Source organism: Crotalus tigris, unplaced genomic scaffold (genome assembly GCF_016545835.1).
Source record: "Crotalus tigris isolate CLP2741 ecotype Arizona unplaced genomic scaffold, ASM1654583v1 scf7180000018829.1913635, whole genome shotgun sequence".
Lineage (NCBI taxonomy): Eukaryota > Metazoa > Chordata > Lepidosauria > Squamata > Viperidae > Crotalus > Crotalus tigris.
Window position 1 is genome coordinate 1798623 of NW_024097219.1, and position 16411 is coordinate 1815033.

A 16411-nucleotide genomic window follows, 5' to 3' on the forward strand; every position below is an offset into this window, starting at 1 on the left:
TTTTCTCCTGGTCTGTTGCCATCTTTGTTTCTGTTAATTCTTCTGGAGAGCCTGTGTGTGCATGAGTGACATTTCTCAGCGTTAATCTTTCCTATCATTCTTCCTTTTCATTCTTGGCAGGTGGGAGAGGATGTAGCTGATGCCCGCAAGTGTGCCTGTGCTAGCCACGTGGCCAAGATTGCAGAGTTCTTCCAGGTAGGTGAGAAGTTATGTGAATGGACCATGCAGGTGGAAATGAGACGCAGGGTGGGCTAATGATCAAGAGTTGGACCTGGACTGGGGAGACTCATATGGATGATATTGGTCTAGTCCCTCGCTCTCAGCTCAGTCTATCTCACCACATTGTTCCTGTGAGAATAGAACTAGGAGATAATCTCCTCTAAGCTGCTCTGAGCTCTTAGAGAAAAGATGGGGTGTAAATAGAATAAATCAATAATTAAACTTCTGCTGTTCCCGAAATGTTGAGATAACAGCCTTTTTACATATAGTGTAATGCAAGCATGACATTACTCTATAAAGGATAGAGCAGGGCATCCTATTGCTTTAGAAGTACATGTAGCTTGTATCATAATTTCAGCCTTTAAAGAACTTCTTTCCCCATTGTCTCTTAAGGGGAAGGTTGTTGGTTGCAGAGAAAGCTGATACAAACACAATGCAAAAAAGGGGGGGGGGAATCAAAGAATGAATGATTTGGGTATGATCCCAATCGCAGCTTGCTTTAGTCCTACCTATCATGCACACCTCACTAGATGACTCCTAAGTAATACATAGGTAATAATAAGACTAAGAAGGATAAGAAATAAATATTAAGAATTCTCAATAGCAAAAGATGGTCTTTACCTAAAATGTGTTGATTATGAACTATTGGAAAGTGGGCCCAGTTCTACATGGTGAGTCTGGGGTGGCCAAGTCTTGTCTCAGAAAAGTTGATCCTGAATACTTTTGTGTGATTTTAATGCTTCCTCTGACAGGGTGTGGATGTAATTGTCAATGCTAGCAGTGTGGAAGACATAGATCCAGGAGCTATCGGTCAGCGACTCTCCAATGGCTTGGCTCGCATTGCCAGTCCAGTGCTGCACCGCCTTCACCTGCGTGAGGATGAAAATGCCCAACCTGTGGTAATATTTCTTCTACACTCTTCACTGAGCCAACCTCACATTAGTTTTTCTTTCCGAGTTTTACTGGTGGGATAGGAACAGAAGCAACAGGACCTCAGCTTATTTCTCGGTCTCAAGGACAAAACACTTCATTTTCAAGAGTGAGAATACAGAAGAACAACAGTTCTTGGGTTGATCTGTTGTTACATGTTCCTTCAGAGGAAGTTATATATTTGGGGAAATTTCTAGGCAGTTATTCCCATGCAATTATGATCATGCACAATGGAAGAAATCATTCCATTAAGGTGACTCTAGCAACAGATGATGGCTTTCTAAGGGGGATAGCAAACCTAGAATACAAACACACCTCTCTCAATGAGTCTTATCTGACTGACTTCTGAATTCTAGGGCACGGTCTATCAGAAGACAGATGCAGCTGTGGAGATGAAACGTCTCAATCGGGAGCAATTCTGGGAGCAAGCTAAGGTTGGTCATCCTCCTTCTAAACAGCTCAGGCTCAGACACACATCTGTGTGGGCGCCAGTGTGCCTATGGACTTGCACAAAACACGCAGTCGGTCCTGGCTTCCTTTGATCACCCCTGCCGTGGGACGGGAGGCGGTTTATGAGTGGAGTTGGCCCTCACTGTCCCTGTTTCATCCTTTGCAGAAAGAGGAAGAGCTACGCAAAGAAGAAGAGCGGAAGAAAGCCCTGGATGAGCGGCTGCGTTTTGAGCAAGAGCGCATGGAGCAGGAGAGGCAGGAGCAAGAGGAGCGTGAGAAGCGCTACCGGGAGCGTGAAGAGCAGATCGAGGAGCATAGGCAAGGGAGGGACTAGGAGGAGGAGGAGGAGGAGGGTGGTGGAGGTGCTGGTGGTAGTAATAATAGTGAGGGGGGGAGGCAATAGCCAGATCCGTTGCATTCTCCAACTGAGGCAAAAGCTGCTTCCTCCCACAGACGGTGGCATTTATGAGCAGCTGTAATTTTGCCCATTATTCTTTGACATGCTAGATTTAGAATATTATATACTCCTGTGGTTTTTCTTTTTTGATTTTTTTTTGTGAATCATGGTTATGTGGCACAATGTTTTTCATGGTTTGATTGATTTGGGTACGAGATTGCTGGGTGAAGTTCTGCCTCTCTCTGCCTCTCTTTGGGAGGTGTCATTGATGTTATGTAGAGATGCAAGGATGTTTCTTTGACACATTTTCACATTATTAGAAGTAAAAATTGTCTTGTCTCATTGCTTGCCCAGTTGCTTTTCCTTCTGTTTGGCTTGTCCTCAGTGTGTCCCAAGTTGTCTCTCAATGTTCTGCCTGCATCACCCTAATTTTAAGAAACCTGTTGCAGCTAGATGCCCACATGATTCTTCAGTACTGGGGAAAGGCCATACAGGAATTCAAGCGTACAGGCTATGTTTTGATAATAGAAAGCCCCAGGTTCAAGGGCCGCTGCCCATCAAAAATGGGCTTGAATAGCTTAGTAAAACCTATTTCATTTCCTGACTGATTAGCCTTTTGCTGTGTGTGTATTTAATTGTTTAGTAAGCTATAACTTGTCTTACTTATTATAATAAAAATATTACAAGGAATTTATTCTCCCAACATGTCTGTGGGTTGCTTAGACTGAGATACAGTGACTGCCTATAGGGCTCTCGGATGGTTTTTAAAAGTGGGGATTTCAGCCTCCCCAGTCCATGTATAATTTTTCAGACTGTGCTTTATGGCACTCTTCGGTCTCTTGGAAACTTATGACAACTAGAAACAGCAGCTCTTTTTTCCTGTGTGCCCTGTGGTGAATACTTACAGAAATCTGTTGGGTAAAGCACTAGAGCACAGGTCCCCAACCTATGGGCCATGGCCCACTACTGGGCCATGGCCTCTTGGCCGCCGGGCCGTGTGAGTAGCTGGGCAGTGCACATGCGTGTGCGCATGCTCACCCTCCCTCATGCCACCATTGCTGCAAGTGTTGTGTGGGCAGCAGCAGCACCGCTAGTATTGAGTGGATGGCGGCAGTGCCGCAAGTAGCAGGTGGCCCACGGCGTGATCCTTGCGCAGGGCGGGGGCGCAATCCGCGTGCCGGTGGCCTTACTGTGGGCCGCAGCACAAGCCTCCCGCGGAAGCAGCAGTGGGAACCTCACACCTGGGTGGCATTGCTGCGGGCCGCGGTGCAATCCTCACATTGATGGTAGCATCATCGCGAGCCTGGAGGCAGCAGGACCATAAGCCTCACACAGATGGCGCCATCCCTGAGAGCCTTGCACACATGCTCCCAGCCCCATTTGCGTGGTGCACATGCTTGCAGCCTGTTTGTACGTGTGCACACACGTGTGGTCACATTCACGTTTGCGCATGCACGCGTAAGATACCTGCCCCTGCCTCTCCCACTGGGCCGCCGAAACAAAAAAGTTGGAGACCCTTGCACTACAGCATAATCTCTCTATATTTTTAATGGAGTAAATGGGGAAGCCCCTAAATCAATTGATTAAGCACCTGATTAGGCACCTGTGAGAGGCATCAGATAATGTCCCCATCAGAACCGAAATTGTCCAGCAGTCCCATCGTCCCCAGAGGGTCTGCTGAGGGACTCCGTCCTCTCATGACAGGCTGGGGCCTCCTGGAGTGACATTCTCAGTGGGAGACAACATGTTGTGGAATGCTCTCCCCTGAAACTACGTGGTTCCCAATTCCTGTTTTAATTCATTAACAAGTGAAAGTAATATCATTCGAGCTGATTTTGGACCCTAGTTGATTTGGGTGCCTGTGATTATATGGTTTTTAATTGCCTTGTGCCTTTATATATTATTGTTTTTGCTTTGCCATTCCCTGCTCAAGGTCCATTAGGATTGGGGCAAGCTAAAGTATAGATAGATAGGCAGTGCGACAGAGACAGATGCAATTCTACTTATACAGTAGTTTGTGGTGGCTCTGCAAGGTTACCCCAGCAATCAGGGTGATTTGAAAAAAACCCCACCTTTCCGCTTGTTACAAGCTATCTGTGGGCCTGTTCTTTCATATACTTAAGTGGGCCAGTTGGGAGAATATGGTTTGTTGCAAGAACAATCTACAGTTAATTGACTCCAGTTAGCAAAACTCCAAACTCAAAACTTACCCCATATGGACAGGTTAAACTAAGTCAGCCAGCCGTGTTGGAAGATTACCAAAACCCTAGCAATTGCCTTCTGGGGGAAAAAATTGCTGAAGAGAAAGAATGGCCACAAAGGCATTACAGGAAGTACTCATTTAGTGACTGCCTTGGATGTGAACGGTTCACGGTTAAGATAGTGATAAAGTAACTTTGCAACCAATCCTCACATTTATTATCTCCGCAGACCTGCAAAGTGAAGGAAAGCTGTAGTAAGATTGTAAGCGTAGTCATGGTTTTACTTAGTGATCACCTCACTTAACAACAGAGTTGCCAGTTCCAAATGTAGTCACTAAATGAGGACTACTTGCACAGAACTCACTGCTAAAGTCTGCCAGTGGAAGACATACCTTCCCAACGGTGATCAGCTACTAGAGTCAACTCACACAGGTTGCTAGATAACTGGTCAATGGGGAAAAGGCTAGAGATCTCATGAAGTATTGCCAGTTTTCTTCTAGAGCCTTTGGCAACTTTAAGATACGTGGACCAATTCTTTCAAAGAATTCTAGCTGGGGAATTCTGGAAGATGAAGTCCACGTTTCTTGAAGTGGTTAAAATTGTGAAATTCTGTTCTGGTTAAGATATCTAGTTAAGATATGACTTAAGAGAATTGTATTTCAGTGTTTATAAAGCTGGCTGAGCTAATTGGTTTAGGGGAGAGGTTCTATCATTTGGTTTATTCTTTATATGAGAAGTGTCTTTTCTATTATTATTATAGCAGCCATTATTTACAAAGACGATTCATGCAGTGCTTCCCTTTGCCTTTGACTACTACGTTTAAGATAGCCCCTCTGTTAACAAATGAGAGAGAAGGGATGTTAAAAAGAGACAGTTTTAGCACTCTCTGCCTAATTTTGCAGCAGGAGGCAGACAACTGGAACCATCTGTCAAAAAAAAAAAACTGTATAAGGGTTTGTGGTTTTGAGTTTAGGTATGTAAGAAATTGTGCACATTCTACAACTTCCCAGAATTAAAAACATTTTTACTACTCTTTAGAGACTCTACATGCAAAAATGGCATTTCTAATCACTCAGTGCCAGGAAACTGCAAACTTCAGCTCTGTAGGTTTTCAAAGTAGCTCTGTAGGTCTTACTTCAAAGTAGCTGTACTTAAGGTCAGTTAAAACTTAAAAATACCACCAGAAAATAAGTTTATGTTCACATGGGTGAAACTCAAGGGATTTTAATGGAGATAGCTTGACCGCAGCCCACATCTGTATTTCAGAGGGTGATCTTCATACAGGTACTCCTTGACTTACAACCATTGGTGTAACAACCCAACCGAAGTTAGAACAGCACCGGAAAAATGATTTGCAATTCTGGCACTTATAAAAGTTGCACCTTTCCAATTTTGTCATAGTCACATGATGAACATTCAGGTGCCTAGCAACTGGTGTGTATTTACAGTGGTTGCCATGTCCCAGGGTCATGGGATTGCCATTTGTGACCGTTGCAGCCAGCTTCCGACAAGCAAAATCAATGAGGGAAGCCAGATTTGCTTAACAACTGCACGATTCACTTAACGACTACAATGGTTTGCTTAAGAATTGTGGCAAAAGTTGTAAAAAAAAATCAAGCACAACTCACTTAACAAATGCCTTGCTTAGCAACAGAAATCCTGGTCCCAGTTGTGATTGTAAGTTAAGGACCAATTTTAGCTTAATGTAGACCAGGGGTAGGGAACCTTGGCTCTTTTATGACTTGTGGACTTCAATACCCAGAATTCCTAAACCAAGCATGCTGACTCAGGAATTCTGGGAGTTGAAGTCCACAAGTCATAAAAGAGCCAAGGTTCCCTACCCCTGATGTAGATCAATGTAGCTGAAGGCCTAGGAAGACTTAAATTAAAAAGAATGATACTTTATCATTTCATCATTGAAATAGTGAAGACTGGCTAACTTTCAAGCAGGCATTAAGCTACAAAATCAAACAATAAAAATGAAACACAGTTGCTTTTCAAGAAACAAGGTAATAGCCAGAGTCATAAAATGTAACACTATACACAGAAACAACATTCAGATAAACAACAATTTTAAAAGAAGGTACTAAGGTAAGTTGAGAATTGAAATATGATGTTCTTGCAAAACAGTTTTTCTTGAATATAATATGGTGAGAATGTTTTTTCGCTTTGACCCTTCAGTGTAAAATGGATGTGAGCAATCCACAGGTTAAAGGATGTTTATAATTTCTAAGCTCTGAATAAGAGTCTGTATAATTTTCTGTTGAATTCTGGCAGGACCTTAAACGTTTTTACAAACCAACAGTCCTCAGAATTTCCACAAATTTTTTTTTGGGGGGGGGAGTAGAATCGGTCTGGAAATTTCTCCCTTCATTTTGGTAATGACATTATATGACTGCCATAGTCCCCTTTAATTCTTGCTGCCAAATAAACTATTACACTTGTGCCTCCTCCCTCAGCTGCAAAGGGTTATTGCCAGAAAACAAGAGGTTTTGCAAAGCCAGTTTTAGAATGGATTCCCACTTTCAGGAATGAAAGACATAAGACAAATGAAACATTTGGACCTGTTAATGAACACTGAAAGAAAGAAGATGCAATAACAGGTTTGATTTAAAAAAAAAAAAAAAAAAGGTCCTAGAGCCTGAAATGCTCTCTGTGATCTCTGGATGGATGAGAATACTGAATTGTGGACATTTCATTTAATGTTAGGAAGCTTAAATAATAGCCTGTCAACTCTACCTAGGATTCTTGAGTCAGTGTCGCCAACCTCCATCTTTCCTTTACCACTAGGCGAAAGCAGCAGACTCTGGAAGCCGAAGAAGCCAAGCAGCGATTGAACGAGCAATCCATCTTTGTAAGTGAAGCTTCAGGAGCTGGGTGAACTGGTTGCCCAGTTGTTCAGCTGGCTCCCCCCAGGATCTTGGCAGGAGGAAGAATGGAGCACCAAGTCTGGCTGGGGACTTTGGGGACTGACTCTGCAGCCAGGGAGAGGGCGTTCTTCCCAAGGGCTCTCCCTTGCTCCAGCTTAATGCTAGGTCAGGGCATAAATAGGGCCTTTTGGTGTGGTTGAGGTGCCCTGGGGCTGACGCTGACCTCTCTCCCTAGGGGGAGCAGGAGGACGATGAAGACAGGCAGCAGCCCAAAAAGTCTGAGTCGGAGGTGGAGGTGAGTGCGGCCCCGGGGCACAGCATGCATTGTCTAGGCAAAAGACTCCCATTGCACCCTACTAGAGTACTGCTGCATGAGGTTGTGGCATTGTGTGCAAAGATTCGGCAGGGAAAGGTAGGCTTCAGTTTGGTGGCTGTGATTTAGCTGGAGTTGTATATTGATGAATGGAGTTTTGTGCTTAAGCAGCAGGGTTGGACCTGAGTTTTATCTTGGGGAGAAACAACGTGTGTTTGTTTATGTGTGTGTGTCTGTGTGTGTGTGTTCTCCTTTGCTTTGTATTCATTTCTCTGAAAGCCAGTTTGTCGTGCTGTTGCTCTTTATGTCACTCTGTGCCATTGTTCCTGCTGGAGGGGCATGGGGGCACATTGCATATGCGTGGCACGTGTCTACTTTTGTCATTCTTGACCTGGCTACTGCATGGAAAGGATGGGGCAGGGTGTTCGGTCTGTATTTAAGGCAGCGGGTATACGAAGGGCTGTGCTGTGCTTGACCCTTGTCTCTCCCCCCTTCCCCTCGCTTCCTGGTAGGAGGCAGCTGCCATTATTGCTCAGCGGCCTGAGAACCCTCGGGAGTTCTTCCGACAGCAAGAACGAGTGGCTTCAGCCAGCTCTGAGACACCCTCGCCCTTCAACAGAACAGGTAGGGAGCTTTCAAGGTCTCCTGCTCTGGAAAGAGAAAGCAAAAATGCAACAGTGGCTTCCAAGGGACGTACCACGGAAACTTGGCAATGAGGGTTTTGGAAATTTATTGTCAACCCTTAGGTGGTCTTTGCATTGGATGGTGAGAAAATGCACTTTGATGTTTAAAGCACATCAAATATCAAGAGACCTTGGGAACCTCTGCCACTGGAGAGAATCTAGGCAGAGAATGATTGTGGCAGAAAAGACAGGCTGGGTGGTGGTTGTGTTTTGATATAGGCAAGCATCTTAAGCCAGCACCTTAATAGCAAATTTAACTTTAGAAAGGGGGAACTGTCTAACACAAATAGAAGGACACCATTCCATTTAACATACAAACACGTTTTGAAACTCACAGTCACAGAATATGGTTGAATTCAGTTATTCCGTAGAACAGTGTTTCCCAAACTTGACAATTTTAAGGCATGAGGACTTCAACTCCCAGAATTCCACAGCCAGCAACGCTGGCTGTGGAATTCTGGGAGTTGAAGTCCACATGCCTTAAAATTGTCAAGTTTGGGAAACACTGCTGTAGAATTTGATATGTATGTGCATTGATTTTGAAACTTAGTTATGTGCACATGCACAGGCCTCCGTTCCTAACCACAGTGATCCCAGAAATGACAAAATATGTCTTTGATATCACAATACATCATTATATTGCACCAAGGGTACAACGGGAGGAGTTGATATCACGATGTCACAACATTTTTTTGTCTACTTGCTCTGTTTCTTCTCTTCACGTATTAATGTCACAAAGCATTTGTACTTTCGGTCATGGATAGTACGGAAAGTATGAGGAGGAATGAAAAATGTTGCTTTATTTATTCTAATATTTAAATACTGCTCCTATCACCAGGCTCCAGGTGGTCCCGAAACAATAATCTATAAGATCAAACAAAATCCAAGCTCATATCACTATCCTTGCAAAATGAAAATCAAATTGTTTAGCAAACTATTCAAAAGGCACTTAAATTCCGAATGACCACATAAGGTTACCTTTGTTGCTTCCTGGAGACAGTGGTGGGGCCTTCTTGGTTTCTGGGAGAATCAATTTCACAGTATGATGGGTGGTGGTGTGCAAAGGCTGCCATTGGATAAGAAGTGCAGGGCCAGCAGAGAATAACCTTCTCCACAAGTAAGCTAGATCTGCTGCTTAAGACAAAGTTTATTTATTTATTTATTTATTTATGAGACTTATATACCGCTTTAAGTGCAAGCACTCTCTAAGCGATGTACACCAGTAAGCAATGTATATATATATTTACATTGCCCCCAACAATCTGGGTCCTCATTTTACCTACCCCGGAAGGATGGAAGGCTGAGTCAACCTTGAGCCGGTGAGATTTGAACCGCTGACCTGCTGAACACAGTCAGCTAAAGTGGCCTGCAGTACTGCACTCTAACTGCTGCGCCACCTCAAAGTCACAGTCTTTGAGAGGAGGAGCTAAACTGAAGGCTTTTGATGAAGTCGGGATGATGATCTGGGATGGCCAATAACATTCATGCATGTTACAATCTCCTGAGCTGCTTCTGCAAGACATGGGAGGTAGGCAGCTCACGGCAGCCATTGTCAGTCTACTGTTCGTTTGCTGCACCTCTACTGTGACTTATTCTGGCTCCTTTGGGGTTGACCCCAAGAGCTGGCCAACCTGCAATAAGTCAAAAGCCGTGCTTTCTGAAATCTTCTGCATTATGCCTTACGGTTTGGACCTCCACATTGTCTATTAGGTTGGCTCTTTGGGGACTCAGATACAGTTACTTTAAGTACAGTTTCATTTCCCATCACTGCTTACATCTCCTGCCTCTTGGCTCTCTCTTTAGTTCCCTCAACCTTCCTGCCTAGCTGCTCAAGCCCTTCACACTGATCTGTCTTGGCCCTCCCATTCCATAGTCCCCGACCTTGCTTCCCATTTCCACCCTGGTACTGTCCTCTCGTTCTCTTTGGCTTCTCGGGGCCTCGCCTTCTTTCCCTGCTATCTGGCCCTGGACTTGAGTCTGGACAGCCCAGTGGCAGGAGACGGGGGTGGGTAACGGAGTGGGGCTGCTGGAGGGAAGACTGACTGTTCTCTTCTGCTTTCTCTGTCTTCGTCCGTCTGTCTGTCTTTCTCTCAGCAGGTCGTCTGCACTGTCCTTTCATAAAGACACCTGACAGTGGGCCGCCTTCCTCTTCCTCTTCCTCGTCCTCCCCTCCACGGACTCCCTTCCCCTATATCACTTGCCACCGCACACCAAACCTCTCTTCCTTCTTCCCATGTAGGTAGCCAGGTCCCGGCTGGGCTTTGGGAAGTTGATTTGAGGAGGTGGCTCCTAAAGGGGCTTTGATATACCCCTGGAGGCTTTTTTTTTTTTTTTTGCCATGTCCCATCTCATCTCACCTCTGAAAGCAGGAACAGGAGCCAGTAACTATGCAGGAACTATACATCACAGACTGGCTCAGGAAAGCCCCAGGGATTGGCTCTTCTTTCAGCATCCTGCTTGAGGGCCGGCTGCATGCCTCATCGTGAACGATAGCCCCCAATGTCTGGGTTTATTTATTGACACCATTTCTGTCCGGCCACAATTCAGAGGCTTTCAGCAGCTTACCTAAAGTATAAAACCAAATTTGGAAAAAGATGCAATTAAAAACAGTAAGACAAGCCCATCCAGAGTAAAAACTACCAACGGTAAAAACTGAGATGTCTTGACAGAAGCAGGAAAAGGCTCTCCAGAACAACTTGGCATTTAAAAGCTTCTAAAATATGAATGTGTGGTGGGGTGCTACCCTAGTCAAAACCAGCAGGGTGTTCCACAGCATCACACTGTCACAGAAAAGCAGTGCCTTCTCGCTTGAGATGAAAGCTACGGTGCTGGGAAAAGTGAGGTCTGAAATGAGGTTTCCACAGTAACAATCTTCAGAGAGTTTCTCCATTCATTCGCCCTCCCTCCCCATTAATACAATTTTGGCACACGGGTTCCTCCAGGAACTCTCCTACATTCAACCATTGGTTCCCGGGCCAAAGTATTAACACCACCTGGGGGCAGCCATAGTTCAGCTTTTGATGTGAATTTCATTTGCTGGAAGCTAAAGCACGCGTGTGTGAAGACCGACAGCATTTACACACAGCAGGCCTGTTTGGGGGTGGAGGGGAGGAGGATCCCTGTGTAGATTGTGTTGGTGGGGAAAAGCCAAGGGTGGCACTCTTGGGTTAATCAGCTGCCCATGTATGGTTTGGGAATCCTGAGAAGCTGGCGCATCCTATGGCTTGCTGTGGGCTGTGCTTCCGAAGGCAGCTAAAAGAGGGGAGTACAGGATGGATATAGCCTGTTATTTAAAATGTCATTTGAGTCAGGCCCTTCTCTATTGTTCTACGATTCCAGGGCTACATCTGCTTTTTCGTCCTCGGTCCCTATTGAAAGCCACAAAGGCAGGGGGGGGGAGGTGTTTCACTGCTCCACTTCCCAGCATGTTTGTCAGTGAAAAGTAAGGAATATGACCTGGCACTGCAACTGTTCTTGGAGGAAGAGAGAGAGAGAGAGAGAGAGAAAGAAAGAGAGTGAGAGTGAGAGTTGTATATATGTGTGTGTGTGTGTGTGTGTGTGTGTGTGTGTATGTGTGTGTTTTCTGAGGTTTTTGCGGATGTTTGTATGTAGGTCTTTGGTTATTCGTGTTTTCTCCCGAGTAAAATTGGAAGTGTCTTGGCGACGTTTCGACGAAGTCCCATTCGTCATCTTCAGGCTGGTGTTTTCAGCTTCGTGCTCCTCGAAGCACGAAGCTGAAAACACCAGCCTGAAGATGACGAATGGGACTTCGTCGAAACGTCGGCAAGACACTTCCAATTTTACGCGGGAGAAAACCCGAATAACCAAAGACCTATGTATGTATGTATGTATGTATATATGTATGTATGTATGTATGTATGTATATGTATAACTGGGAGGACCATGGGTTTCTATCCTTGGCTATGAAATCATGTGTTTTTGAAGATGCTGTTAGATCTTGCTCTTTTGGTTTCAAGTGAAGGTGCCACATCTTTTCTGTATGCACTTGGGGGCCCCTGTGCCTTAGGGACTTGTGGCTTTTGCCTTGTCCGCTCCCTCTTGAGTGCCTATGTGGCTCATTCACAGGCAGCCAGACGGAAACACACAGAAAGGCCTCTGCCTCTGCTAGTAGCCCTTGTGACTCCAGTACGGCTTCCACGCCAGTGGGTGAGCAGATTGAGCGTGCCCTGGATGAGGTGACGCAACAGGATGCTTTAAAAGGTAGGCGCTGCTCCCGTCTCCACAGTCAGTGTTGTCCCTGTTTCCCAGATTGAATTAGCAGGACGTTGGTATCTTTGCATTCTGTCCAGTTCGCAGATGCTCAGCCAGCCCTCTGCCACCCTCCAAACACCCCCTCTTGCTTCCTCCTTCTTGCAGACTCCTCCAGCCCAAGCAGCGAAGAGGCAGGCATGGCATCTGCTATGAACTGGGCTCCCCCCAGTGAAGAACAACCAGTGGAGAAAGCAGAAGAGCCTCCTGGGGCTACAGCCTGGCAAGGTCCTGACTGGACAGAACCACCGCAAAGTGGGACTGACCCCGTTGAAGACGTGGTGCTCCCAGAGGCCAAAGAAGAGCCTCTCTTCCCAGCAGCCCCACCTCCAAAAGAAGAGCCTCAGTTCCCAGCAGCCCCACCCTCTGTGCAGAGTGAGGGTGCTTTAGATCTGGGGGAGGCCTTCGGTTTTTCACAACCACCTGCACCCCCCTCTGAGAACATTCTTGACCTGTGGCAGAATGACAGCACTGTGGTGGAACCCAACCCTCCTGACGCCTGGGAGCTCCAGCAGGGTGGACCTCCCACTCCGGCCCCGTGGGATCTTCGTGATGGGCCGCCCATGCCTGCCCCCATGCTGGTTGAGGTGGATGTCCCTCCAGGGGCACCAGAGCCCCCATCCTCCACAGGCCTTCCTGAAGATAACCTCTTGAACTTCAATGACCTGCCTGAGCCCCCAGCAACTTTCTGTGATGCAGATCAGGACGAAGAGCCAGCAAGCATTATTGCTGTTGAAGGGCTGCATCAGATGACACTCAGCTACCAGCATGCCCTGCAGGAAGCCTCTGGGGTGCACCAGGAGCCCCAACTGCTCACTAATGGGGAGACTGCCCAAAAGGAAAGCACGCAGGTAAGTCTGACAAGGCTTCAAAACAATTTTGCAATTCCTATGCCGGCCTCCGGATGCAGAACAAAGCTCACATGTTATGCTACTATAGGACGGCTTTCTGTGGCACCCTTTCACAGACAGGATTCAGACCAGACTTAGCTGAAACGAGTTTGAGTGGCTTGTGCTGGAGAGCACTGTAACAACCCAGTTGTTGTCTTAACATATTGTGTAAACTGGGCTGTCATATTATGCCAGGATATGATTGAAGCACTGAATGATATACAAAAAAAATTAGTGGGTTTCGTTAGTTTGGGTTTAAATTTAGCATTTTCTCTGAACTTAAAAAGTATTTGTTAACCTTGCTACTGGAGAAGTGATATATCTAGAGTTTCCTGTCCTGTAAATGAATGAAGAGATGGATGAATTTCTATGCAGTCTTAAACAGTGTTTGTTCCATTCGTGTGGATTAGTTAATCTTTGATGATTTTTTTTGTACAGTAAGATTTTCAAATGCATGTTAATAAATAGCAACCTTTTGTGCACATTGTATTGAGTAGGCAAGCACAGATTATGGTTATTCTGTATTCATAATTTGGAAATGGACACTTTGTACATATTTCAAAGGAGAGCACATGCAACAATTTGATTTTTTTTCTTCCAGACCAGTGAGGGCTATTTTAGCCAATCACAAGATGAAGATTTTAACCAATCAGAAGAACTCTCTGCTAAAGCTCCTCCTCCAGTGTTCTACAATAAGCCCCCAGGTAGGCTCTGAGATTTATAGGTGGTCTTGGAGAAATCCATTCCATAACAAAAAAACAAGAAATTAATTTAAATGGGAGAAATATAAAATACTGCATTTTACTGGGGGAAAAAATGTAAGGTACAAATATAAACTCTGGCAGGCCTTGCTTGGCAGTGGTACCTGTGAAATGAATCTGGGTGTCCTTGTCAACCACAAGTTAAGCATGAGTCACCAGTGTGAAACAGCTGTTCTGAGGTGAATTGACGGGAAGGACATAGAATCTAGATTGGTGTTTTTTCAAAGTTGGCCATGTCCCAGAATTCCTCAGCCAGCATAGGGTAAAATTACAAGGTTGAGGCTAGAGATAAGGAAAAATTCCTGACCTTAGGAGCTGTCAGCCAGTGGAATAGGCTGCAACCTGATGTGATGAGTTCTTTCTTGGTTGAGGTATTTAAACAGAAGGTAGATGGCCATTTCTCAAATGGGCTTTAGTGCCGTGAATTGAACTGAATAACCTCTGTGGTCCCTTCCAGCTCGGAGATTCAAAGAATGGCTAATTGTGAATGGCAATATAAACAGATATACATGGGCCTTGCATGACCATACTGCTATAATAGACAGGGAAAGTCTGAACAGAGTTAGGTCAGACACGAAAACAGGATTTCTTGTGACTGGGGACTCAGGGAATGCTGTCCTATCCTGTGGATCATGGTTACTTCATTCAAGCATGACCACCATTGTCCTTCGGGCTTCCCCAGCAACAGAGGGAATGAAGAAGTGGATCTGGTGGATGCATCTCCATTGTAGCCTGCTCAGTCAGACATTCTTAAATGCCTGAACACACTTTAACCTTCTGTCGAGGCATAAAATGGGTTCCCCTCAGGATTCCTGAAATGGAAGCATTAGTGATTTCCTTGGAGAAGGCAAACAGCCGGCCTTGCTTGCAGCTAATCTTTTTTTGTTCGTTTGTTTCTTCTTTTTTCCCCCTCAGAGATTGACATCACCTGTTGGGATGCTGACCCAGTGCCAGAAGAAGAGGAGAGCTTTGGGGGCAGCGTTTAAGGCTGACTCTCAGGCCAAACTCCTCAACCCTGCACCTAGCAAGTCCAGTGTCTGCAAGCCTGGAGCAGCCGCAGTGAGGGCCTGGTGCCCCCTTGCTCCATATTGTAGCCCTGCGGTCCATGGCCTCAGATTGTACCCCGGCCAGATAGAAAAATCTGGGAGGGGTGGATAACTTTTTCCAGTGCGCGCTCTTTCTTTCTCTCTCTCTCTCTCTCTCTCTCTCTCTCTCTCTCTCTCTCTCTCTCTCTTTTTCTAATGGTGTCAAATAGGAAATGTGTAAATCTGCCTGGTCCTCTCTTTGTTGGTAGCTTCCCTGCAGATCCCTTTCTTGTTGCCTTTGCCTATGGGGATTTTTCAGATCCCTCCTGTCCCAATGCCATTTATGCCATTTGGGTTGATCTCTTGGGGGGGGGGTGAGGTGTGCTGCTCTTGGGGAAGGATGGGAGGGCCTTTCCTCCACTCAGGCCCTTCCAGAGTTTTAAGTATTTTGCACGAATTTAAAATAAAATATGGCAATAAAATGGCCCTGTGTGGGCAAGGCACTGGCTTCCATCTCTTCCCTTCTTCACCTGGTCCCCAGAAGCCTTGTTCCCAGGGAAGCAGAAGCCCTGTCCATTCTGGGTTCCAGCAAATGTTAGCAGCAAGAGACGTTCTTTCCCCCACAGCTCAGCTCAGCTCCGTGGCCCTCTGTCCGAGAGTGAGCCTGTTCCAGACCCTTCTCCTCAGGTCTTTATTTGCCCTGAGAGCCTGGGACAAGGAGAAACTCTGGATGGGCACCCTTCTCTTTTCTCTTTCTTCTTTCCTCATCCATTCCATGCTTCGTTTTCTTTCCCTCCCGTACAGTAATTGTTTTTTTGAAAGCACAAATTCTGTAACAGCAATGTGCTTATGTATGTTAATAAATAAATTGAATCCAAGCAGGGCAACTGGCTTTGAAATCCAGGATGACTTTATTGAAAAAGAGAAACCATGGGGGCGGGGGGGGGGAGGGAAGGGAGAAATGGCTGAAGAACTGCAGGGGCCCAAGTAGTCTGGCTGAGTTCTACAGAAAATCATTCAGGGCAAGTCTATTGTCTGTTTTTATTTCCGGTAGCGTCCTTTTTTCTGCTACCATAAATGGTTAGAAATGTGCTTTATAAGAGCGTCGGGGCGGGAGGATTGTGCAATTTTAAATTCATGTGGCAAGCAAGCGTTTATGTGGTAAGGGAGCACTGAGGAATGGTGGTAAACATCAGTCCACTGACCAACCTTGCATGAAGGTAAAGAACGCACCGCTAGGTGGAGCTGGTGATAAAGGAATGCTGTTCTGGAACAGGCTGTACCACTGAACACAGAGAAGGAAAGCCACTGGGTCTCTGGATTGGGAGGCATGGGCTTGCTTCACTTTGTACCACTATACATGGGGATTGCTTTAAAAGGAAACCACATCCACCTTTGCTTGT

The 16411-nt window shown here is 45.7% G+C and overlaps 1 protein-coding gene across 6 annotated transcripts in view; it reads left to right on the top strand.

The window, feature by feature from the left end:
- Positions 1–15900, top strand: part of DBN1 (drebrin 1) — a 45143-nt gene extending 29243 nt beyond the window's left edge. Inside the window, exons 4-15 of one of the 6 annotated variants that reach the window (XM_039356769.1) lie at positions 121–195; positions 972–1118; positions 1506–1583; positions 1766–1917; positions 6988–7051; positions 7303–7362; positions 7893–8004; positions 10158–10298; positions 12150–12284; positions 12441–13183; positions 13824–13926; positions 14899–15900. In XM_039356769.1, coding sequence (XP_039212703.1) covers positions 121–195; positions 972–1118; positions 1506–1583; positions 1766–1917; positions 6988–7051; positions 7303–7362; positions 7893–8004; positions 10158–10298; positions 12150–12284; positions 12441–13183; positions 13824–13926; positions 14899–14969 — 1881 coding nt within the window. In that variant the 3' untranslated portion in view covers positions 14970–15900. The remainder of the gene's footprint in view (positions 1–120; positions 196–971; positions 1119–1505; positions 1584–1765; positions 1918–6987; positions 7052–7302; positions 7363–7892; positions 8005–10157; positions 10299–12149; positions 12285–12440; positions 13184–13823; positions 13927–14898) is intronic. The other 5 variants (XM_039356766.1, XM_039356767.1, XM_039356768.1 and 2 more) reach the window with 5 other exon arrangements.
- Positions 15901–16411: the final 511 nt, after the last annotated feature.